General features: G+C 44.6%; 1 protein-coding gene across 3 annotated transcripts in view; it reads right to left on the minus strand.

Moving 5' to 3' along the window:
* Positions 1-26,733, minus strand: part of LOC142310731 (ovostatin-like) — a 215,987-nt gene that overhangs the window by 106,732 nt on the left and 82,522 nt on the right. For all 3 annotated transcript variants that reach the window (XM_075348358.1, XM_075348359.1, XM_075348357.1), the window contains 7 exons: positions 19,252-19,304; positions 18,406-18,426; positions 17,150-17,318; positions 13,482-13,566; positions 13,265-13,388; positions 5,800-5,914; positions 711-826 (listed from right to left, as the gene is read on the minus strand). In XM_075348358.1, the coding sequence (XP_075204473.1) occupies positions 711-826; positions 5,800-5,914; positions 13,265-13,388; positions 13,482-13,566; positions 17,150-17,318; positions 18,406-18,426; positions 19,252-19,304 (683 nt within the window). The remainder of the gene's footprint in view (positions 1-710; positions 827-5,799; positions 5,915-13,264; positions 13,389-13,481; positions 13,567-17,149; positions 17,319-18,405; positions 18,427-19,251; positions 19,305-26,733) is intronic.

Consider the following 26,733-nt stretch of genomic DNA (forward strand, 5'->3'; position numbering starts at 1 on the left):
CCATACAGCATTCATATAGTAACAATATATAGTACTTATTCATCACACACAGTTCTAATATACAACAATACCAATATACAGCATACTGTACATATAGTACCAAAATATGGTACATATTCTGTACAACCTCATTACTGACATACAATACCCATTAGTATAGATTCTGTACCATACCAATATACAGTACCCATTCAGAACGAATAGTATTAATGGTCCTGTACCAATAGAGAATGCATACAGCACCAATACATCATGCACATAGTACAAACATACAGCATTTTTTAACCAAACCCATATTACCAATACCCCACTCGGCACACATCCAGTATTAGTATTATACATATTGAACACATAGTACCAGTACAGTACCCATAAACTGAACTCAGCGCAATTACCATACAAGAAGCCTATGTTAATAAATGTGTTGTACTGACATCTTTCTCCAGTCGATAAGAGTTTAGTACAGAATTCATGGAAGAAACAGTCTTCTTTTTTTTGGGGATGATACTTTACTTTACACAAGTTCCACCAAACTTATCTAAAAGCTAAATTTGGCATACGATATTTAGGACAAGTCGAGCACCTAATTCTTCATGCTATGCATATGCCAATATTTAGTTAAAAAAATTTGGAGGAGATTTTTCTCACTACACTATTATATCATCCTTGTCATGTGTCCTCCACCAAGTCTAAACACCATAGACATTTACCGTAACATGATACGGGAGTCCTCTTTTATAATATTGGCACATATGTTCATAATCAAAGGCGATCCTGGCGAGTTGGGTGGTCACCCAGAAATACTGGGTCTGTGTCACTTGGATCTCTGGAGAAGAAAATATGAGCAATTAACTTCTGAGTAAAGAAAAAAAAAGACTGCGCCGATTGGGTTTTTTTGTTTTTTTTTTGTGCTTTTGGAGACATAACACATGTGCTTACTGTCACGATTCATCTGTGTAGAGCATCTTTGCAGACTAGAAGATGCTCTGCTGAATTTTCCTGAATTACATTTCTGGCAGTTACACAATTCCTTTGTGCAGAGCATCTTTCCTTTGGAGTTGCTCTGTTACGCCTCCCTGAGTTACTGAGCTAGCAGCTTCTTTGCCAGCGCAGGATTCCATGTTGGTGCTGATTAATCAGGTGTTCCTCCTTACTGGTAATTGCTCAGGCTTCTTACTGAGCATGCTCGCCCAGAACTTCGCCAGTTGTATTTTCTGGTTTTGCTGTTGTGCTGTTGCCTCTGCTAGTGTTCTGATCTTTGTTCTCTGACCCCAGACTGTTATTTGACTCATCTTTGCCCACTCCCTATTCCAGTCATGACCTCCTGCCTATTGACCTCGTACTGTTACCTGACCACGTCTCTGTTTTCTCTCTGAACCTATTACGTGCTTCCCTGGATTTCTGACCCTCGGATATTGACCTGACTACGCCTCCGTTTACTTCTTGTGCTCATACAGTACATGTCCTCCCGTTACCAGACCCCGTTTTTCCTGACTACTCTTCCGTCCATTCTGCCCATAAGTAGTGACTGCATCAAACTTACATATATCTTATCGGCACTAAGCTGGGGTTGAACTTGTAAAGCATTGACAGAACACATACATTTCTGGTCATTTAAAGTGAACCCGAGACAGTCTGAAATCTTTATCCACTGCCTTTAGTGCTAATTATAAGTGTATCCATACATCCTAGACTAACATTAGCCACATTTTGACACGTTTGGCCAACAGTCTAATGCATATGGATCCCAAATCAGATAGTGTTGGGAAAGATAAGTATATTATAAGGATAGTGAGACACGCGACTTCAGAGTTCACTAAGCCAAACAGTCCTATTTACTTGTTCTTCACACGGTTATGACAGACATGGCCTTCCTTTCTTTGTGTAGGATACTATCCTTCATCCTGTCCCCGAAATTGGACCTCATCCTCAATACTACGAGTCTTCGCCTCCTTTCACTTTTATTCTTGGAACCTCCATCTGCTTCTGGGCCCTGACGGCTTCCTTAGCATACGTCAATCTAAGCCGGCCGGGGTGAGTTATAGGCTCCGGACCTCTAGAGGTTACCTCAGGGATCCCTAACTGGCACTTGCACTGCTACCACGTCTTCTCGTTCTTGCACCCAATTTTTATCTCTAGGGCTTTTCCTCCTGTCCTCCGCCCTGCCATCTCTCACTCCCACCTTAACCCTATCCTTCCTTGAGCTAAATCTAAAGGGTGCTTTACACGCTGTGACATCGCTAACGATATATCGTCGGGGTCACATCGTTAGTGACGCACATCAGGCGCCATTAGCGATATCGCAGCGTGTGACACAAAGGAGCGACGATCAACGATAGCAAAAACGTCAAAAATCGTTGATCGTTGACACGTCACTCCTTTTCATAATATCATTGGGGGTGCATGCCGCTGGTTGTTCCTCGTTTCTGCGACATCACACATCGTTATGTGTGACACCGCAGGAACGACGAACATCTCCTTACCTGCGTCCACCGGCAATGAGGAAGGAAGGAGGTGGGCGGCATGTTACGGCCGCTCATCTCTGCCCCTCCTCTGCTATTGGACGGCTGCTGTATGACGTCGCTGTGACGCTGCACGAACCGCCCCCTTAGAAAGGAGGCGGTTCACTGGCCACAGCGACGTCGCAGGCAAGGTAAGTCCGAGTGACGGGTGTAAGTGATGATGTGCGCCACGGGCAGCAATTTGCTCGTGACGCACAACCTACTGGGGCGGGTACACTCGCTAGCGAAATCAATACCGATATCGCAGCGTGTAAAGGCCGCTTAACACTCGCTCCATTGGTACTCCAACCCAACCACTTGATGGCTACCTCCTGGTGAACAGTCCTGGCTCATTTGGGACCTGTACCCCTCTAAAAACACTTAAATATCAAAACATACATTTATAATTTTCAACAGTATGTACACACAATATAAAATATTTATATCATGGGGCACAACCCACCTACCAAACTTTTGTTCTCTAACACATAAGCTTCAGCGGCCAAACAAAATGCTTCTCTGCATGACACAGTCAGGAGAGAAAGAACCGGCTAAATCATCATCCAAAAACATCGCTCGGCCCAACAACTATATAAAGTGTATTGGGAACGATAGGTTTCCCTATCCTTAGCTGGGTGTCTAATTTTTGTATATTATTTTTGTTGTATATTTTGACTCTTGGTTGACTCCTCTTTTACTGTAATCTTAGTCATAGAACTTATTTGGATCTATGTAACCATTGTTACCTACCCTTGGCTTATGTGAGTTTTGTTACACTACCTCCTCCCTCCCTGGTACCACATCTGAATCTGACTCTTGTCATTTTGTCTGATTCCGCACCTGTTAAACCCAGAAAATTAACTACCGGACCAGCTAAAGGCACCTACGTATTCAGGCTAGTCACATACCTTGACACTAACAAAAGTCATAAGAAAAAAAGGGCGGTAAGGGGGGTATAGGTGACATTGTGCCATTTGGTTAGTTCTTTCCCTGGGTATGGCAGAAGTCAGTCTGGCAAACAGATAGTTGTGCTCATTAATATCAAGAGTAGAATTTATTTTGTAATTTGGCTTTGTAAGAAAAAGACTGATGGCACGTCCTACCTTTCTAATGTGAACAGGTGCGAACTGAAAAATGAAACATATTAAGAAAAAGTAGACAGCTGCAGACTGCAGTGCTAAGATATGTGCAACAATAAATATGGGAATATAGACATGCATTACTGCTATGAAAAACATGTAAAAATTGAGATACTTAGCACACAAAAGAGGCCAGATTTGATGTGAATCCAACAGCCAGCGGCAAGGCAACCTCTTTTTGTTGGGACCCTGCCTACTCGAATGCATTTGTTTGGGTTAAAAAACCTCCAATATATGGGCAGACAGGAACAATATGTAACAATGAGGTAGGAGGGAGAGGATATCAGGTTTCGGACAGGAAATAGGGTCATGTTGGCAGTCCAGACCTGGCTACCATCAAGCCTACCTCTGGGATAATATATCATAATATAATAATAATATTTATTCATTTATATAGAGCTATTAATTTGACAGTGCTTTACATACTTTGGCAACACTGTCCCCATTGGGGCTCACAATCTAGAGTCCCTATCTGTATGTCTTTGGAGTGTGGGAGAAAACCGGAGAGCCCGGAGGAAACCCACGCTAACACGGGAAGAACATACAAACTCCTTGCAGATGTTGTCCCTGGTGGGATTTGAACCCAGGACCCCAGTGCTGCAAGGCTGCAGTGCTAACCACTGAGCCACAGTGCCGCCCAGGGATAAGGGACAGCACAGGGTCCCTAGCCTAAGGCCAGTTTAGAGGACCCTGCTCCAGTTACCCCTACACTCTCGTGACACTTCCTTGAAATAATGAAATTGGTAAAGTAGATTGGAAGACAACTTCCAAAAACTGTCTGTTCTTATCACTACAACCTTCAATAATCTAGTCATAGACTATCTAATCCTAATAATTGACCATCAGATTGGAAGGGGGAGCGTTAGTCAGCATCTCATATGCCACAAGAATCACAAATATAAACTGAACTACCTCAAAACTTCAAGTCTAAATTCAAAGACCACTGAGGTCACATAGACAGGGGCTATCTGAATAATTGATAAGCCTTTGAAATGCTATGATTTTTTTTTAAACATATTCCAATACCTTATTTTGCTTCCTTCTCTCCATGCTTCAGTGCTGTTTTAACTGCTTATTTCATACTCTTTTCCAAGTTGCTTTGAACTGCATCTCTTATAAGAATCCTTATGCCAACATTATTTAAAACAATGTGGTATGAAAAATAAATGGCCGCACATTCAAAATTCATAAGTTGATTTAATGCCGCTAGGCAAAAAATTAAATACCTGAACATGAGGTTCTTGGTTCAACATTCTGATCCGACTGTATGAAGCCAGTGCCATGGAATCTTGCTAAAGCAGCAGATCAAAGCAGCTTTTGAAGGAGCGTGAAATTAACAGTTGAAAAAGCATGTGTTTTAAGCAAAATGATGCAACATAAGGTAATGGAAGGGTTTTACAAAGTTTCATAACTTTGCAAGAGCTGATCAACCTTTGACTGTCACAGACTAGAAACCTTAATGCAATGTAAGCAGCTTGCTTGAAATTTTGCAGATGTGGGGCTAGGGGTATCCTACTGTCAAGCATAGCCAGAGAGAGAAGATAAATATGGTGTATTATCTTCTCCACTGCTGTATACACAGCTCATACGGGGAAAAATAAAAATAATTTATTGAGAAATAAACAACAATTCTGCCATTGTTTTTTACATTTTAAATCTTGTGTAGCATAAATGTTGTATACCTTTATTCTGTGGGTCGGTAAAACAGTTACGGCATTATCAACTTTACATAGTTTTTTTTGTTTCTTTTTTTTACTGCTTGTGCATAATAAATACACTAAAAAAATATATATATGTTTTTGTGTCACCAGTCTTTTGAGCACCATAACTGCGAATGAAGCTTGTTAAACAGGCTATTTATTCAATTGGAACTATTTGGGGCCACATATGACTTTTTGGTCTATTTTAATCTGTTGTTAAAAGACAGAAGATTAAAAAAAAAAAATAAATAAATAAATAAATAAAATAATAATAAATAAATAAATTAAAAAATAAATAAATTAAAAAAAAATCTAAATATGTAAATATGAATATATATATATATATATATATATATACCGTCTATATACATTTATATATTTTTTTAAACATATATCTATATATACAGTATATATATACAGTGTGTGTGTGTGTAAAATTGAAGCAATGCTTTCTGTTACCTGTTCCATTTTCTGTAACCGTTACCGATAAATTGAGATTGGTTGAAAATCCGGATATATCCATCTGGATGGACGTTAGGTTGATTTCTCCATGGTAAGTACCATCTGAATCCAACTGTAATATTTGATATAAGGCACACAGAGGATGAAGTAGGTCATAATGACATGGTCAGGTCACATCTGGCTCATTGCTCAGTCATAACGCACACAATAGAGAGTTGACATCCCGTTGACTTAACTTATATTTATGAGAACAAAGTTAGCATGGCTGAGAACGTTCGTAACAATCCTGAGCTATAAACTAATTGAACTATATTGTAGTGTAAATATCTGCAATATTACAAGAGCACAAAGCACCTGACTATAACTTATCTGACGCTGACAAGTACAAATACAAAGTATTGGGGCCACTGTTTGCCTACAAGAGAATTATCTTGACAAAAGAATAGTCGGTTGGGCTGAAACTTCAATAATTCTATTCGAATTTACATTCATTCTTCTTGGGTTCAGTAATCTGAGAAAAGTTTTAAGTGTACACCTTGCCTTTCAATTATTAGATATATTAATGAAATAAGTCCAACTTCTCTTAAAGACATGTCCCCATGAATAACCTGTAACTCTTTATGCGAAACGAGCGTCGGGGGTCTTCTTTTAGATTTTACAACCTTTGTGTGACTGCACACAGCATTTGATAAGTATGTACCTGTTTAATGAGTTTTGCTTTATGAATTCCTGTACCACTTGGGCTTAGTAGCTTTCCAGTAGTGCATATTAGTGTCTCGTAACAGGATTTCCTCCCTTTTTGGGAGCAACTGATTCATTGTCTCTAGGTGTGGATATATATATATATATATATATATATATATATATATATATATAATGTGCAGACCCATATTATTACACCTACCACATCCTTTTTTTGTTTTCTGTTTTGTCTTTTTGTATTTTCTTTTTTACATGTATATTTTTGTTTTATGATTTCTTTTCAAAAATTTTAAATGATGACAAATGAAATTTTAAATTTTATCAAACACATCTTCTCAGTATTTCTCTTAAAGACAAGTGTGAATTTATAAAGTGGTGCAGATGGTATATATTACTGAAACCTCTGTGACGTCACTAAGTTCTACCCAAACGTTGAAAAAAACTACAAGATGACCCAGCGCTGGTGATAATATATCATATGTAACTTGGTGCAAAAGTAACAAAATATTGGCTAACGTCTTCATTTACATATTCATAGCAAATTAAATCTTCCAGGCTGCTCCTCCTCACCTCTCACAGCATAACATACACAGCAAGGAAGAGACACTGCAGCTCCATTACCATCCTCCCTGATTTTATAGTGGGGAAAATAAGTTCTTGATACACTCCTAATTTTTAACGTTTTCCCACCTACAAAGAATGTAGAGGTCTGTAATTTTTATCGTAGGGAACTTAAACTGTGAGATACAGAACACAAAAAAATCCGGAAAATCACATTGTATCATTTTTAAATAAATAATTTGCATTTTTTTTGCATGAAATAAGTATTTGATACAATAAAAAAACTGAACTCAATATTTGGTAGAAACGTTTGTTTGCAGGTTTGCACACAATGCAGCAGGGATTTTGGCTCACTCCTCCATACAGATCTTCTCCAGATCTTTCGGGTCACTCCTCCATACAGATTTTCTGCAGATCTTTTGGGTCACTCCTCCATACAGATTTTCTCCAGATCTTTTGGCTCACACCTCCATACAGATCTTCTCCAGATCTTTCGGGTCACTCCTCCATACAGATCTTCTCCAGATCTTTCAGGTTTCAGTGCTATCGCCGGGCAACACAGAGTTTCAGCTCCTCCAAAGATTTTCTATTGGGTTCAGGTCTGGAGATTGGCTAGGCCACTCCAGGACCTTGAAATGCTTCTTACGGAGTCGCTCCTTAGTTGCCCTGGCTGTGTGTTTCAGGTTGTCATGCTGGAAGATCCAGCCACAACCCATCTTCAATGCTCTTACTGAGGGAAGGAGGTTGTTGGCCAAAATCTTGAAATACATGACCCCATCCATCCTGCTTTCAATACGGTGTAGTCATCCTGTCCCCTTTGCAGAAAAGCACCCCCAAAGTATGATGTTTCCACCCTAATGCTTCATGGTTGGGAGGGTGTTCTTGGGGATGTACTCATCCTTCGTCTTCCTCCAAACACAGCGAGTGGAGTTGATACCAAAAAGTTCTATTTACATCCCAATTGACCACATGACCTTCTCCTATGCCTTCTTTGGATCATCCAGATGGCCATTGGTGAACTTCAAAAGGGCCTGGACATGTGCTGGTATGAGCAGGGGGACCTTGTGTGCCCTGAAGAATTTTTATCCATGACGGCGTAGTGTATTACTAATGATAATATTTGAAACTGTGGCTCCAACTCTGTTCAGGGCATTTACCAGGTCTTCTCATGTAGTTTTGGTCCGATTTCTGACCTTTCTCAGAACCATGTTTAGTGCAGAGAAGTAGCTTCTTGATGAAAAAAAATAATAGGTCTTTGACGGAAAAAAATCTTGCTGGTTGCTGGGTGATAAAATACTTATTTCATGCAATAAAATGCAAATTATTTATTTATAACTCATACAATGGGATTTTATGCATTTTTTTTATTCTGTCTGTCACAGTTGAAGTTACCTTTGATAAAAATTACAGATCTCTCCATTCTTTGTAGGTGGGAAAACATGCAAAATAGGCAGAGGATCAAATACTTATTTTCCCCACTGTATACCCTCTATTGCTCTAGACCGTCTTTTGGGTCATCGTGAAGATTTACAGTATAAGGATGGGAAGAGGAACCTCCGGCTACTTGAAAGTGAGGAAGATGGCACATGTTACTATTCCCATGAAGTTCAGAATGTGGCTGGTCTTCATTGAAGACCATTAATTATACAAGAGACTGCAATACAGTACAGGAGGCAGGATAACAAATTCCAGAATCCTATGAGTAATAAAAAATGTAAAAAAACATAAAAAAAATCTAAACAATAAGAAATGAAAGAAAGAAATATTAAAAGCATGAAACTTAAATTCACCCTTTAAAAAAAAATAAAAAAAAAACATATTTGGCATTGCTGCCTGTATAATTGTCTGAACTTTTTTTTTTTTCAGTACGTACATTACATGATAAATTGATGTGATTCAAAACTACAATTTATCCTGTAAAAACAAAACCCTAGTTTTATGGCTCTTAGAAGGAAGGTGGGAAAAAGAGTACAAGAATGAAAAATCGACAGATACTTAAGGGGTTAAAAAAATAGACCAGCATCTGTAGAACTATATTTAAAAGATTGTCCACCTGTAGAGAAATTTTTATTTTTGTTTGGTTCAATCCACAAATTTGATTCATTAGTTGGTAAGACCACAGCACTCAGAATCAGTGATGAGCGGGCACTACCATGCTCAGGTGCTCTGTACTCGTAACTAGTGATGAGCGGGCACTACCATGCTTGGGTGCTCGTAACTAGTGATGAGCGGGCATTACCATGCTCAGGTGCTCAGTACTCGTAACTAGTGATGAGCGGGCACTACCATGCTCGGGTGCTCAGTACTCGTAATTAGTGATGAGCGGGCACTACCATGTTCGGGTGCTCAGTACTCGTAATTAGTGATGAGCGGGCACTACCATGCTCGGGTGCTCAGTACTCGTAACTAGTGATGAGCGGGCACTACCATGCTCGGGTGCTCAGTACTGGTAACTAGTGATGAGTGGGCACTCCCATGCTCAGGTGCTCAGTACTCGTAACTAGTGATGAGCGGGCATTACCATGCTCAGGTGCTCAGTACTCGTAACTAGTGATGAGCGGGCACTACCATGCTCGGGTGCTCAGTACTCGTAACTAGTGATGAGCGGGCACTACCATGCTCAGGTGCTCAGTACTCGTAACTAGTGATGAGCGGGCACTACCATGCTCGGGTGCTCAGTACTGGTAACTAATGATGAGCGGGCACTACCATGTTCGGGTGCTCAGTACTCGTAATTAGTGATGAGCGGGCACTACCATGCTCGGGTGCTCAGTACTGGTAACTAGTGATGAGCGGGCACTACCATGCTCGGGTGCTCAGTACTGGTAACTAGTGATGAGCGGGCACTACCATGCTCGGGTGCTCTGTACTGGTAACTAGTGATGAGCGGGCACTACCATGCTCGGGTGCTCAGTACTCGTCAGCGCAATTCCGTGCCGTCATCACGCTGTCCAGCCACTGCTGCACCAGATGGAAAAAGAGTTGGAGGTGCGCTGGACAGGGAGCCTGGATTAGGGAGTATAAGCTCCCTTTATTTTCTATTATTTTACAATTAATACAATGGAGTCTATTATATCTAGTGCCTATGGGGACAGAATGAGCTGTCTATGGGAACATAAGAGGCTGCTATGTGGCATTACAGGAAGGTGCTGGCTATGGGGACATAAGGGGCTGCTATGGGGCATTACAAGAAGGGGCTGCTATGGGAACATAAAGGGCTGTCTATGGGGACAAAAGGGGCTGCTATGGGAACATTTCAAGTGGGGACTGCTATGGGGACATAAAGGGCTGGCTATGAGGACATAAAGGGCTGATTATGGGGATATTACAAGAATGGCTGCAATTGAGCATAAGAAGCTGGCTAAGGGGACATAATAAGCTGGCTATGGGGACATTACAAGAAGGGGCTGGCTATGTGGACATAAGGGGCTGCTTTGGGGACATATAGGACTGCTATGGGGACATATGGGGCTGTCTATGGGGACATAAGATGCTGCTATGGGGATATAAGGGGCTGTCTATGAGGACATATTGGGCTGCTATGGGGACATTACAAGAGGGGGCTGCTATGGGGACATTACACGAGGGGGCTGCTATGGGGACATAAAAGGCTGGTTATGGGGATATTACAAGGAGTGCTGCTATTCAGCATAAGAGGCTGGCTAAGGGGACATGAGAATCTGGCTATGGGGACATTACAAGAAGGGGCTGGCTATGGGGACATAAAGGCTGCTTTGGGGACATAGGGGACGGTCTATGGGGACATAAGGGGCTGCTATGGGGACATTACGATAGGAGGCTGGCTATGGGGACATAAAAGCTATTTTGGGGACATAGGGGACGGTGTATGGGGACATAAGGGGCTGCTATGGGGACATTACGATAGGAGGCTGGCTATGGGGACATAAGAGTATGTCTATAGGGACAAAAGAGGCTGGTTATGGGGATATTACAAGAGGAGCTGCTATGGGGCATAAAAGGCTGGCTAAGGAGACATAAGAAGCTGGCTATGGGGATAATACAATAGGAGGCTGGCAGTGGGAACATTACAGGAGGGGGCTGGCTATGGGGACATTACAAGAGGTGCTGTGGGGATATAATAAGTGGGTAACCATACTGTATTTGGTGCTGTTTGGGACCTTGTGTTGGAGGCAGTGGTGGCTATACTGTATAGAGGGCTATGTGGGACATTATACTGTATATTGGGACTGTGGTGGATATTCTACTGTGTGGGCTGCTGTGGGGCCAACATACTGCATGAAGGACTGTGATGGACATTATGGTGTATATTGGATGCTATTGTGGATATTATACTATATATTGGGAGTCTGTGGTGGATATCATACTGTGAGGGGGCATTATACTGTATATAAAAGGGCTGTGGGGCCATTATACTGTATCGGTGACTGGGGTGTCATAATACTGTGTGGCATGCTGTGGGGACCATCATTCTATATAATGGGAGGCTGAGGTGGACGTCATGCTGCTTTTGGGGCTGTGACAGACATCATAGTGTATATTGGGGGGCTCTTGTTGATATTATATTGTATGGACAGCTGTGGTGGCCATCATACTGTGTAGGAGGAAAGTGTGAGGAAGGGGTACAGTTTGGAGGAGATAACGCAGTGGGCAGGATGAGGAGATAGTGTGACAAAGCCGAGGGAATTTTAATAACACTGTTATTTTGAAAGGGAACTGTGCTGGGATGGGCTGCGAAAGACCGGAGAATGTTTGCAGAGAAGAACTGTGGATGTGAAAAATCACCAAGGCATCTGGACAAGATGGAGATGAAAAGACATTTTCTACTCAGAGAAAATGTAAGGTAACTAACGTCTCATTAGTACTGTGGTTGCTGTATGGTCTGCAGTCTGATAATTACTTATAACAACAATTGCCAGCAGCTTCTTACTATTTTGAAACACATACTGCAAGTTGTAGATTCATGAGATACAAATGTATATGGGGCTGAATTGACATTACAATTTATTGCTGTACTAAATTTGGTGATGTATTCATTTACTGATTGTGATTGTGGTGATGTACTCATGTACTGAAGATGGTAATGGTGTATTTATTTACTGACAGTGGTTCTTGTGATGTTTTCATGTACTAATGGTGATTCTGGTGATGTATTCATGTACTGATGATGGTACTGGTGTATTTATTTACTGACAGTGGTGCTTGTGATGTTTTTATGTACTAATGGTGATTATGGTGATGTATTCATGTACTGATGGTGATTGTGGTGATGTACTCATGTACTGATGATGGTACTAGTGTATTTATTTACTGGCAGTGGTGCTCGTGATGTTTTCATGTATTAATGGTGATTCTGGTGATGTAGTCATGTACTGATGATGGTACTGGTGTATTTATTTACTGACAGTGGTTCTTGTGATGTTTTCATGTATTAATGGTGATTCTGGTGATGTATTCATGTACTGATGATGGTACTGGTGTATTTATTTACTGACAGTGGTGCTTGTGATGTTTTCATGTACTAATGGTGATTCTGGTGATGTATTCATGTACTGATGGTGATTGTGGTGATGTACTCATGTACTGATGATGGTACTGATGTATTTATTTACTGACAGTGGTTCTTGTGATGTTTTCATATACTGATGGATATTCAGATGATGCATTAAAGTACTGATAGTGGTTCTGGTGAAATATAGGATATCAGGGATGTATATAGCTGTTTTTCCCTGGTAGTGTGTAAATGGTCTGCAAACAATGAATGATTCAATATCTAATTATGAAAACACTCTCCCTGTTGAGCCTCACCTCTAAAGTACACCACTTTTTTTATTTTTGCTGGTTTTGTTTGTGAAACAGGTAACAATTCTAGTGGAAGTGATTATCAGAGCTTTTCACTTGACTCATCGGAGGGGAAGGACACTGTGTTTGGGGTCCTGTTACCTTAGTCTCTGACCCATTTCTTTTGATGTGGGCTAAAAATTCAAGTGGGGGTGTGCCATGAACTTCATTTGACTAGGGCATCAAAATACCTTGTCGCAGCTCTGACTTCCATTATGCTTGGTACTAGAGTCAAGCACGTCCAAGTGTCCGATCTGCTCGTTTCAACTACCGAGCACCTGAGCATTGTAGGGCTCGCTCATCATTTTACAGAGCCCAACACATGTCCCAAGATCCTTTTTCCTGAGCTGCATCCCTGATCCAGAGAGATCTCTCTTACTTGTGCCTTTTCATAGAAGCAAACTCCATATTTGTCCTTGAAGCAATTATTGAATCGGCCATATGTTGGTTCCCTGCACCATTTTATTGATACAGTTCCAGGCACTGGCTCGCCGTACGTGTACCTAAAATGATATGTAACGTAAATGAGGATTATTACTTTGCTACTGTGCACATGTATCTGGTACTAAATTCTTAAATTACTCTTTCTCACACACCTCGCAGAGATATTAAAAGGACAGGTTTCATCCAAAATGGATAAAGTGGAAAGAGCATCCAACGTCACTGAAAATCTAGGTGGCACTGCAACATAACAAAAAAGATTAAAAAAACAACTAAAAATATGACTTTTCTCGGAATTTAACCCCTTCAGCCCCGGGGGCACTTTCCGTTTTTGCGTTTTTGTTTTTTGCTCCCCTTCTTCCGAGAGCCGTAACTTTTTTTATCTTTCCGTCAATCTTGCGATATGAGGGCTTGTTTTTTGCGGGACAAGTTGTGATTTTAAATGAAACTATAAGTTTTACCATATGGTGTACTTAAAAACTGCAAAAAAAAGCGTGATAGCACAATAGTTTTTGGGATGTTTTATTCACGGTGTTCACTATATGGTAAAACTGATGTGTGGGTATGATGCCTGAGGTCATTGTGAGTTTGTAGACACCAAACATGTATAGGTTTACTTGTATCTAAGGGGTTAAAAAAATTCACAAGCTTGTCCAATAAAAGTGGCGTACGTTTTGCGCGATTTTCCGAAACCCGTAGCGTTCTCATGTTTTGGGATCTATGGCTCAGTGACGTCTTATTTTTTGCGTCTCGAGCTGATGTTTATAATGGTACCATTTTTGCGCAGATGCTACATTTTGATCGCCTGTTATTGCATTTTGCGTAAAACTTGCGGCGACCAAAAAACTTAATTCTGGCGTTTGGATTTTTTTTGCCACTACGCCGTTTACCAATCAGATTAATTGATTTTATATTTTGATAGATCGGGCATTTCTGAATGCGGCGATACCAAATATGTGTATATTTATTTTTTTTAACCCTTTAATTTTCAATGGGGCGAAAGGGGGTGATTTGAACTTTTAGGTTTTTTCTTTTTTCTTTTTTAAAACCTTTTTTTACTTTTTTTTTATTTTACTACTTCCCCTAGGGGGCTATAGCGATCAGCAATCCGATTGCTCTGATCTATCTGCTGATCACAGCTATACAGCTGTAAACAGCAGATACAGTCACTTCCTGCTTCCCTGGCCTCCGGGCCGGGTGAAAACGAAAGTGAAACGTCATAGCTGCAGGTGTCATCACATGACCCTGTGCTACCATGGCAACCACCGAAAGTCACGTGAATACTCACATGACTTCCGGTGGGGGCGGCGGTAAGTGAAAATCTTCACCACGCGTATATACATCTCGTTGCCAGACTTTGGCAGCGAGATGTAAGGGGTAATGTTACGGGTGGAATGCGATTCCACTCATAACATGCAGGCACACATGCCAGCTGTTGAAAACAACTGATATGTCCGCCGATCGCCGCCTGCCCGCGGCAGGGGGCGGGGCTTAACGGGACACACTCCATGATGGATAGATCCGTCATTGGTCGTGAAGGGGTTAAATTTCTACGCCCTGAATCACTACAGATTAAGACTTTCTCTTTTTTTAAAAGGTTTGCACAAAGTTTTAATGTCATCGACAAAGTGAGGAAAATAAGTATTTGATCCTCAGCCAATTTCGTACGTTTTCCCACCTACAAAGAATGGAGAGGTCTGTAATTTTTAACGTAGGTAACTTCAACTGTGACAGACAGAATAAAATAAAAATATCCAGAAAATCTCATTGTATGGTTTTTCAATAATCACTTTGCATTTTATTGCATGACATAAGTATTTGATACAATAGAAAAACAGAACTTAATATTTGGTAGAAACCTTTGTTTGCAGTTATGGAGGTCGGACGTTTCCTGTAGTTCTTGACCAGATTTCACACACTGCAGCAGGGATTTTGGCCCACTCCTCCATACAGATCTTCTCCAGATCTTTCAGGTCACTCATCCATACAGATCTTCTCCAGATCTTTCAAGTCACTCCTCCATACAGATCTTCTTCAGGTCACTCCTCCATATAGATCTTCTCCAGATCCTTCAAGTTTCGGTGCTGTACTGTAACTGGGCAACATTGAGTTTCAGCTCCCTCCAAAGATTTCCTATGGGGTTCAGGTCTGGAGACTGGCTAGACCACTCCAGAACCTTGAAATGCTTCATAAGTTGCCCTGGCTGGGTGTTTTGGGTCATTGTCATGGTGGAAGACTCAGCGATGACCCATCTTCAATGCTCTTACTGAGGGAAGGAGGTTGATGGGCAAAATCTGGAAATAAATGACCCCATCCATCCTCCCTTCAATACGGTACAGTTATTCTGTCACCTTTGCAGAAAAGCCCCCCCCAAAGTATAATGTTTCCACCTCCATGCTTTACAGTTAGGATGATGTTCTTGTGGTTGTACTCATTCTTCTTCTTCCTCCAAACACACCAAGTGGAGCGGATACCAAAAAGTTCTATTTTGGTCTCACCTGACCTCATGACCCTCTCCCATGCCTCCTCTGGATCATCCAGCTGGTCATTAGTGAACTTGGAATGGGCCAGGACATGTGCTGGTATGAGAAGGGGGACCTTGCATGGCCTGCAGGATTTTAATCCATGATGGTGTAGTGTGTTTAGAATGGTAATCTTTGAGACTGTGGTCCCAGCTCTCTTCAGGTCATTGACCAGATCCTCCTATGTAGTTCTCACAATCATCCTTACCCCATGAGGTCAGATCTTGCATGGAGCCCTAGACTGAGTAAGATTGACAGTCACCTTGTGTTTATTCCATTTTCTAATAATTGTGCCAACAGTTATTGCCTTCTCACCAAGCTGCTTGCCTATTGTCCTGTAGCACATCCCAGCCTTCTGCAGGTCTACAATTTTGTCCCTGGTATCTTTAGACATCTTTTTGGTCCTGGCCATGGTGGAGAGGTTGGAGTGTAAATGGTTGTGTGGACAGGTGTCTTTTATGCAGGTAACAGGTTCAAACCGGTGCAATTAATACGGGTTATGAGTGCAGAGCCAGAATTCTTGGTGGTTGGTAGGTGATCAACTACTTATTGCTTGCAATACAATGCAAATTAATTATTTAAAAATCATATAATGTGATTTTTTTAAAAAAAATTTTGGGGTGTTTCTGTCTGTCACAGTTGAAGTTACCAATGATAAAAATTACAGACCTCTCCATTCTTTGTTGGTGGGAAATCCTACAAAATTGGCAGAGATCAAATATTTATTTTCCCTAGTGTATATAGGACAGAGGATAACTTCCCAATTACTGGGGTCCAACGGCTAGGACCAAAAAATAATCTGTCTGAATGAAGTGGAGCTTGATCTCATCTCCACTGAATCTTCATGATACTGTCGGGCCTCTCTCCAAAGCTCTGTATTTTTGGCTTTTTCTGGAAGCCCCAAGGAGAATAAATGGTGGAGTGGTGCACATGCTCAGACAGGTCTGTTATTGGAATTGATACCATGCCTACAATATGGCTAGAAGATAAATTCAAAACATAGCACAAACCTTTACACCATGCTTTATACTACCGTCACACCCAGGCTGTTAATATTCTACACACATAATTATCCTCTGAGCTCCAATAATGGGTTTCACTTTGGTAATAGGAAACAGGCAAAACTTTGACTTTGGATATGGATGGAGTAAAAAAATCTCATACAAGATTAATAAAGTTGGGTATTGCATGTTTATAGTGTATAAATGCTACCATTTCATGCATGTTCATGATAATACTTAGCTTTTTAAGGATTTTTTTAGAGAAAGTTATAATCATTGATTTTTATGATTAAGACATACCATATTCTTCCACTGTAAACCATTGTGTCACCGCATAGTCGGAGGCTCTCAGGGCCGTTACATAGTAATATCCCGAATTGGCATCATCCACCAGATCGTATTCGAAAGTAGCAAGTCCACCTTCTGCTTTCGAATTCAACCACTGGGCGATGCGGCTCCCCGAAGGATCCTGCAGTAAAGGTGATTTACAGATAACGTCTTAGGGTGAAATATCCAAGATAGGCTCAGGCACTGAAAAACTTCTTCAAGGTTTAATCGACCCTTCGCTATGCTACACTCTACCTTTCCATTGTCTTGAAGACCACTTAAAAGTTGGAAGTTTTGATTAATTTTTTATTAGAGATCAGCAAAGTGTCTCGTAACGAATCAAATTTGTTACAAATTTCCTGAAAATGTAGGAATTTTTGGGTTTGATTTGTACAAATCACCTGCAATTTTGTGGCGGCAAGGTATTAAAAAATTATAAAATATGATACTCATATTTCCAAGTCCTGACCCTACCTGTGCTGCCGATAAAGCTCCCCGATCAGTCCACCATTTGCTAGCTGCCGGCTTGTCTTGGACTTGGGAATGTCATCTAGCAGTGACTAAGCCTGATGAGGTGTCACACGACTTTAGACCTAGTCCTAGCTCCCAACCCCTAGAGAAGACCACTGGGAGCAAGTGGTGGGACAGTTGAGCAACTGAAGACCAAAACTAGTCTAGTCAACAATATCTGGTGTGTTACGGACAGGAAAGCTGAAGGGCCAGAAAGGACAAACAAGGCATGATCAAGAAAGTAACCGTATTGGGAATCCGGGTTGAGTTGAGGAAGTTGAGTATAAATTTTTACATTTTTAACCTGTCTAAGCCCTTTGAACAATACATTCAGTAGGAGGATATATCACCACACTAGTAAAACACATTATGAGGCTGATTTTATAGGAAAACATGCTCGGATTACAATAACTGGCCGACCGTTGGGTCTCCTGGCCTGAGCTATCTGCTTCATAACAAAAACAAGGTAAATTGAAAAATGAACCTTTTGGAGGAAGAATTTGGATCCTGGTGGGACATATATCCAAGGGAGTTGTTACCATGTGCCACACTGTGTCAGAAATGTCTTTGGGTTCCATTACACAACAATCACCTTTCTAGCTTGAATAACTGGACCTCCGATTAGCTAAGGTGACACCATTTTCGATAATGGCATTTTTCTTAGGCACAGCTAATATTACACTGCATATATTGTATATATGGCATATTGGATATCTTACCGTGAGATAAACCTCAGGATACTGAAAAAGAAAAACACAATTTATTATATTTTACTTATTTATTTTTACATTTTTAAACTGAATCTGTCAGCAGGATTTCACCTAAAAACAATTTGTATCCACCTCTAGCTCTTTCAAAGTCCGACAAGACCTGTAGATTGCAAGTCCGTTCCGCCGTAACTGAGAAATCAGGGTATGCGTTCATATGTAAATGAGGCTGAGGAGCGTAGATCTAAAGTCTCTGTCACTCCAGCTCTATTCACTGCTTAGTGCCATCTCCTTCTTCTGCTGTTGAAAGCTCGGGATTGAGCTGAAACGTTCAAGAGGCGAATAAAGCTACAAAATAGATTGAATATATTTGAGGGCCAGATTCTTTTCCTCCTTCTTGACTGACAGCCTCTATGCTGTATAACTTCAGGCAAAGTCAAGTAGGAGGAATTGGCGCCGGGCATGGAATAGAGCTGGAGTGACAGAGGCTTCCAATCTACCATAGTCCTTCAGCCTCCATCTCATTAATACCAACTCTCCGATCAGATCCAAAGTCTTATTATTTGGTTCACTCTTGTTGTATTTGCCAACTAAAGTCAATGGGGTAAAACCCCACAGTGTCAGAGAGGGATTGGCTCCAGATGGTCTTGCCTTCGATTGGACCTCTGAGGCCTGGACACACCATAGGACCCTCCGGCACTATGAAGGGACTATTTGACTCTGCTAACACATTACAATGCTGTACATGTGGCCTTATATAATATTTATATATTTTTTTTCTTTATAGTTAGAGAACTCTTATTCATTTTTCAAATATAAAAGTCCAATTAACCAGTGAACGCCGAACAGGAGACTTACCGTTTCATTAACAGGAAGCAGATTCTGATCCAACGAGACAACATTAAATAGCACTATGGAGAGAAATTAGGATATCGGTATATTCATAGTAGATAAAGAAACATAATGGGGCAGATTAATCAATCCTGTCTAACAGGAAACCTGGCTTTGTTTCCCGCAGATGTTCAACCCCTTTCAGAACATGTGATGACCATGTTCATCACAGAGTGTATGGAGTGTCAGAACGGTTAGATGTCAGCTGTTTTATACAGTTGACATCTACCTGTAACAGCATAGCTCCGATCACTGCTGTTAACCGTTTACATGCTGCTGTGAATCAATGAGAACAGCATTTAAACAGTCAACTTGCCAATGCACTCGCTGCTACCATTGCCCTCCCATTCCTCTGAGACTACAGCGGGTTCTGCTTGAAAATCAAATTGGTTTTGACTGTCTGCAAAAAATTTTATGGGACATACCATTATTCCTCCTTTGAAGCTCAGCCGCAATTGGAGTTTATAGGAGAACCACAATTACGCTATATTATGCAATAACTTAAATAGGTTGTTCAATACTTTAACTTAAGGCCGCTTTACACGCCTCGATTTATCGTGCGTTTGCATGTGCGATCGTACCCGCCCCCCTCGTTTGTGCGTTATGGGCAATTTGTTGCTCGTGTCGCACAAAGTCGTTAACCCCCGTCACACGTACTTACCTCCCGAACGACCTCGCTGTGGGTGGCGAACATCCTTTTCTTGAAGGGGGAGGGACGATCGGTGTCACAGTGACGTCACACAGCGGCCGCCCAATAGAAGCGGAGGGGTGGAGATGAGCGGGACGTAACATCCCGCTCACCTCCTTCCTTCTGCATTGCCGGTGGCAGCAGGTAAGCTGCAGTTCATCGTTCCCGAGGTGTCGGGGGAGGGACGTTCGGCATCACAGCGACGTCACACAGCGGCCGCCCAATAGAAGCGGAGGGGCGGAGATGAGCGGGACGTAACATCCCGCTCCCCACCTTCCTTCCAGGTAAGCTGCAGTTCGTCGTTCCCGAGGTGTCACACATGTGTACTGCCCCGGGTACGATGAACAACCGGCGTACAGAAGGACGATCGATTTTTTTGAAAATGAGCGACGTGTCAACGAGCAACGATAAAGTGAGTATTTTTGCTGCTCGTTCATAGTCGCTTGTAGCTGTCAAACGCTACGATATGTCAAACGATGCCGAATGTCACGGAATCTGTGACCCCTACTACATATCGTTAGATATATCGTAGCATGTAAAGCGGCCTTTAGGATAGGTCATCAATGTCTGATTGGCTGACATCCTGCACCCCCGCCGATCAGCTGTTTTCAAAGCTGGCTATTGCAGCAGGCAGCTGGATATACTCAATTCCAGATCTGCCCTGTCTTTTGATAGTGGCCACGGCCCGGGTGTTACACATCTACCTTCTATTGATTTGAATGGGAGGCGGATGTGCATTACCCGGCTGCCACCACTATAAGAAGATAGAGCAGCTCTGGAACGGAGCATTTCCAGCCACCTGCTACCGCCAGCTGATCGGCAGGCTTGCGGGGTGTCGGACTCCGGCCAATCAGACATTGTCGACCCATGCTAAGCATAGCCATTAATGCAAAAGTAATGGACAACCCCTTTAATACCGTAGTGTATAATAAAAGCGATCAAATGATTGTAAGTTCAAGTTTCCTAAGTCGGCTAAAACTAAAGTAAAAAAATGGATTCTGTATGTATATAAAAATTCTATAAATGTTTAAATCACCTGCCTTTTCCCCAATCAAAATCAAGGAAATGAAAAAAAAATACATATTTAGTATTTTCACATCCTTTAAAATCTGTGAGCGAAATACACTCCTTCTCTGCCTTTTGAACTCCAAATCAATAAGATTTGTTTTATGAGCGCTCGGGAAATCAATACAGCACACAGCTTAGTATGGTGTTGTGGCGCCCTGGACAAGATAGGGGCCACAGGTAACAACACCAACACACCCCACACCCCGGTCAGGCACACCAAAGCCAAAACACAAAACCCTTGTTGCCTTCCTCCAGGGACTGATGTCCACACCAGGGGGTGGGCCAGGTGGTTGGTCCCGCCCACCGAGGAGTTCACAGTCCTGGAGGCGGGAAAACCGTTCAGTTTAGGTTGGAGGAGAAAGTGAGAGGAAGTAAAGTAGTAGTGGAGCACTCTGAAGTTGGTCCGGGTGTGTGGCCCGGACGGAACAGCAAGGTTGGCAGACGGTGGTGACCGTCTGCAGGAGAGGCCTATTGGAGCTAGCCGTAAGGACCGTGGACGGGCGGTGGCCCGGCGGTACCGGACCGGTACGCAAAGAGAAGCCAGCACCATCCGGCAGGGGCTTACGGACCCCGACAAGGCTAGGAGTCGCCTTGAATTTGTCAAATCCGTTAGCGAAGGGAACCTACTGGGTTTCCCAGCAGCCAAGTCCCGACAGAAGGCAACAGTCCAACCGAGAGAGGGAAACACAGCCACCGCCAAGGCTACAGTTCCCAGGGCCAGAGCCTGCGGGCAAAAGGGGCTCCTTCAGCACCCATCCAAGCTGGGGGAGCGGGTTACCGGTGGGAACCCATTGGAGCCGTTTACACTACACAGGTGCAGGGAAAGGCAGTCACCATCAACCTGCCGGGAGGAGAAACACCGCAGCCGTCTGTGGGACCCGTCCATCCAGCCGTGTGTTTTACTGAGAACTGTGTCTTCATCATTGGCTGAGTGAGTACCACCGTGCCGTGCGGCACAGCGCTGCTCCTGCGACCCTGCACCTCGCCAGGCCCCGTAACCCGCCTGCCATCCCTAACCCTCACCGGACCCCGGGACCACCAACCCCCTACCCACGGAGGGGAGAACCAACATCTAAGCTGCACCCAGTCATCGCTCCCGGGATCCCCGTCCAGAGCAGCGGTGGTGTCACAATCTCAGCACAACCGTGGGTGGCGTCACGGACAATATCAAATCCCCAAAACCAATCCCCCTTTTCACTCACGGGCGAGGAGCGCCGCTCGAGTCCCCGGGATCCGGCACACCGCTCGAGCCACCACCGAGCAGTAGTAGCAGCAGCAGCCGGACCCAAGCAGTGGGTGAGCGCAGCGCATTTTCCCCGCCCGCGACAACTTGGCGTCACGAACAGGATCCTACCGCTCTGCCGTCTGGTAGAGGTGCGCCTTTTGACCGCCGGAGGTGTCCGGCCGAAAATTTTGAGAAGCCGCCATCTTGGGCGCGAAGGATTCCTGCTCGAGCATCTCCTCGAGCAGTGGAGGCGCGAAGGCCAAAAACCCCGCCCCTGTAGAGGAGGCGCCGAAAAGAGACTAAGGGGGACGGAATGGCGGCTGGCCGCATGTGAGCGCGGCTATAAAAGCAGGGACGCCAGGACTCTGCAGACGTACTGAGTTCCTGGAAGGCACCATTGCTGAGATGTCTAGTCCAACTAACAACAGCGAAACCCCCGCGCCCGGTACAGCGGCATGGGTGGAGGACCGGACCGCCCCGCTGAGTCACCGTCTGCAGGCCCGCATGCAGCTCCTCCTGAAGGAGTGGGAGGCCGACATGGTGGACATGGTGGCTGCTATGCGGAGACGCGAGGTGGAGGAAGATCTGGATGAGCGGGTAAGAGACCCACGCCCCTGTATTCCCGAGGGATCGGCCACTTCGGCTGAGGGGCCCGGCCTACACCCGCTCACCCTGCTGCCTCCCCCGCTACCCGCGTTAGTCGCTGCCGTCCCGCCACTAGGCCTGCTACCTGTCCAACTGGTAGCGGTACCCTGCCCGTCCGCCCAAGCGGACCAACTGGCTGCAGACGCCCGGGGCCACCCTGAACTGCTTCCCCAGGAGCCCCCGAAGTTGCGGCCCCTTAACGAAAATGTATCAGAGGCCCCGGCGGTGGTTGCACCAGATTCCGTGCCCGGGCCCGGAACCGTGGCATGGATGAGGGCCAGAGTAGTTGAATTCAACCAACGTCAACAGAGTCAGATATTCCTTATGATGGAGCAGTGGACCAACGAGGTGGAAGCGCTGGTTGCAACTGTCCCGATGTATGCGATGGGTGCTGGCGTGATGGAGCCGATGGGCGACCTACGCCTCCATGTCCCACAGGGACCGGCCACTGCGGCTGGGGGGCCCGGTCCGGTCTCGGCTCTTGTATCGTCCCTTCCATTACCTACGGGGCGTCCCAGTGTTGACCGACCTGATCTGCTGCACCGTGCTGCAGCAGTGGAGCCTGATGTGTCGAGGACCGGGGACCCGGAGACTGCGGCAGCTGGCGGCAACCCGCCTGACGCAGGAACAATTGATAATGACTCCGGCGCCGAGCCCACCTCTGAGTTTGAGGGGGCGAGTGAGCGTCCCCGCTATGAAGGAGACCCAGTGATTTTCTATACCCCACGCACCGGTGGAAATGGATACCGGGCACCCCTCTCTCAACAGGCCTGCCACTGCATGTTTGACATGCTGGTAGCAAAGGATGAGGCTGATGCTGAAGACTCTGAGTGATGGCGGCGGAGCCCCGCTGAAGTTGTCCCCCGTTGGGACCACCAGAATGCTGTTTAAAGTTTTTGTGAATGATAAGAAAGAAATGATTAACCAAATGTTTACCTGATTTACCAACCTTGATTAGAACCGGTCGTTGCCGGCAACTGGTCCCCGTTGGGACCCCTTTACACAAATGCGTAGAAACTACTACGGACAAGCCCGAGAACTAGCAGGGCAACCACGAACTTGTGGTGTGTAAATAAAAATGTTTTTGTTGGCTTAATACCGTGACCGCCTCCGGAGAGGCAGATTGGAGAAAGGGCCCGCAGAGGAGCAGGCTGGGGCCCAGCCACCACCGGAACCGGTGGCGATCCTCTGGAGGGGTTCAGGGGTCCCCATGGACGTGGCTCCCCTGAAAAGGACAGAACCCGCTCGGGCAACTTGGTGCAGGACTGGGGTCAAGGGGTGCTGCCCATTTGCTTAGGGGCAGCATCAGGGCCAGGTTGCTTGGATGGGAGAGAGCGGAAGCCATTACCGTTAGTAACGTTTAAGAAACATGCCTCCCGATGTGGGAAGAAATTATTATACTTGTAATATGTTTACCGTTTATCTTTTTCAGTTGTGAAAATAAAACCGGTGATGGACGGGCAGCCCGCGGACGATCTGCATTTTACTAAGGGGGTATGTGGCGCCTTGGACAAGCCAGGGGCCACAGGTAACAACACCAACACACCCCACACCCCGGTCAGGCACACCAAAGCCAAAACACAAAACCCTTGTTGCCTTCCTCCAGGGGCTGATGTCCACACCAGGGGGTGGGCCAGGCAGTTGGTCCCGCCTACCGAGGAGTTCACAGTCCTGGAGGCGGGAAAACAGTTCAGTTTAGGTTGGAGGAGAAAGTGAGAGGAAGTAAAGTAGTAGTAGAGCACTCAGAAGTTGGTCCGGGTGTGTGGCCCGGACGGAACAGCAAGGTTGGCAGACGGTGGTGACCGTCTGCAGGAGAGGCCTATTGGAGCTAGCCGTAACGACCGTGGACGGGCGGTGGCCTGGCGGTACCGGACCGGTACGCAAAGAGAAGCCAGCACCATCCGGCAGGGGCTTACGGACCCCGACAAGGCTAGGAGTCGCCGTGAATTTGTCAAATCCGTTAGCGAAGGGAACCTCCTGGGTTTCCCAGCAGCCAAGTCCCGACAGAAGGCAACAGTCTAACCGAGAGAGGGAAACACAGCCACCGCCAAGGCTACAGTTCCCAGGGCCAGAGCCTGCGGGCAAAAGGGGCTCCTTCAGCACCCATCCAAGCTGGGGGAGCGGGTTACCGGTGGGAACCCATTGGAGCCGTTTACACTACACAGGTGCAGGGAAAGGCAGTCACCATCAACCTGCCGGGAGGAGAAACACCGCAGCCGTCTGTGGGACCCGTCCATCCAGCCGTGTGTTTTACTGAGAACTGTGTCTTCATCATTGGCTGAGTGAGTACCACTGTGCCGTGCGGCACAGCGCTGCCCCCGCGACCCTGCACCTCGCCAGGCCCCGTAACCCGCCTGCCATCCCTAACCCTCACCGGGCCCCGGGACCACCAACCCCCTACCCACGGAGGGGAGAACCAACATCCAAGCTGCTCCCAGTCATCGCTCCCGGGATCCACATCCAGAGCAGCGGTGGTGTCACAATCTCACCACAACCGTGGGTGGCGTCACGGACAATATCAAATCCCCAAAACCAATCCCCCTTTTCACTCACGGGCGAGGAACGCCGCTCGAGTCCTCGGGATCCGGCCCATCGCTCGAGCCACCACCGAGCAGCAGTAGCAGCAGCAGCCGGACCCGAGCAGTGGGTGAGCGCAGCGCGTCCTCCCCGCCCGCGACAGTGTTCTCATAGAATTCTCCTTTCTTAGTACATGTGACCAGTTTATAATTTATATAAGATCACAGACAAAGGAAAAGTCCCCTCTGAACTATGCACCAATAGGAACAATAGGGGCGCGAACGGAAATATGAAACTTCTCCGCCCATCAGTGTTAGCTGAACCCTAAGACATCATTAGTTGTGAGACAAGATGGACACTATAGGCACATATATGTTCTCTCACAAATTCCAATCTATTAAAATATTAAATTATTTAAGCTTTACGTTAAATGCTGCAAAGAAAAATAAAGTAGATGCAAAAATTGTCCTTTTTGGTCACAGCAAATGCAACTCATCCCATAAAATATAAGCTCTCACGCTGCTCCATGGACAGAAAAATGTAAAAGTTACCGACCTCAGAAAAATGCCGACATCAAAATATTTTTTGTTTAAAGTTCTTAATCATTTTCTCATCCATTAAAATTAAAAAACTTGACACCTTGAAACTACAACGTCCCAATTTTTTTTTAAAAAAACAATCTTGTGTGGATATTTTGATGCAAATAATTTAAAAAGTTATGGCTCTTGAAAGAAGAGTTGTAAAAAAATGAACAAAAAAATGAAAATAGTCTTATTTGTGCAATAAACCCTGTTGGGTGTTTGGTGCTTCCGGCACACACTGCACGTTGCGTTATTATCAGGTTGCGGCTGATGCAGGTAATGACGCCGCGAGACCTGTTAGGCCCTTGAGGAGCCAAAGACCCAACAAGAAGACTGGTGACCTATGAACGAAGACTGGATCATAGAACTAAAAAGATACAAAGAGCGCAAAATAGGGTTTTACCAGATAGACGGGGAGTAGGATAAATGAAAGACTCACCTGGTAAGGTTGTGGAAGGCACAACTCCTCTTAGGGGTACTTTGCACGTTGCGACATCACAAGCTGATGCTGCGATGTCGCACGCGATAGTCCCCGCCCCCGTCGCAAGTACGATATATTGTGATCGCTGGCGTAGCGAAAATTATCGCTACGCCAGCTTCACATGCACTCACCTGCCCTGCGATGGTCGCTGTGGCCGGCGACCCGCCTCCTTGTTAAGGGGGCGGGTCGTGCGGCGTCACTGCAACGTCACACGGCAGGCGGCCAATCGGAGCGGAGGGGCGGA

Source organism: Anomaloglossus baeobatrachus, chromosome 5 (genome assembly GCF_048569485.1).
Source record: "Anomaloglossus baeobatrachus isolate aAnoBae1 chromosome 5, aAnoBae1.hap1, whole genome shotgun sequence".
NCBI classification, from domain to species: domain Eukaryota; kingdom Metazoa; phylum Chordata; class Amphibia; order Anura; family Aromobatidae; genus Anomaloglossus; species Anomaloglossus baeobatrachus.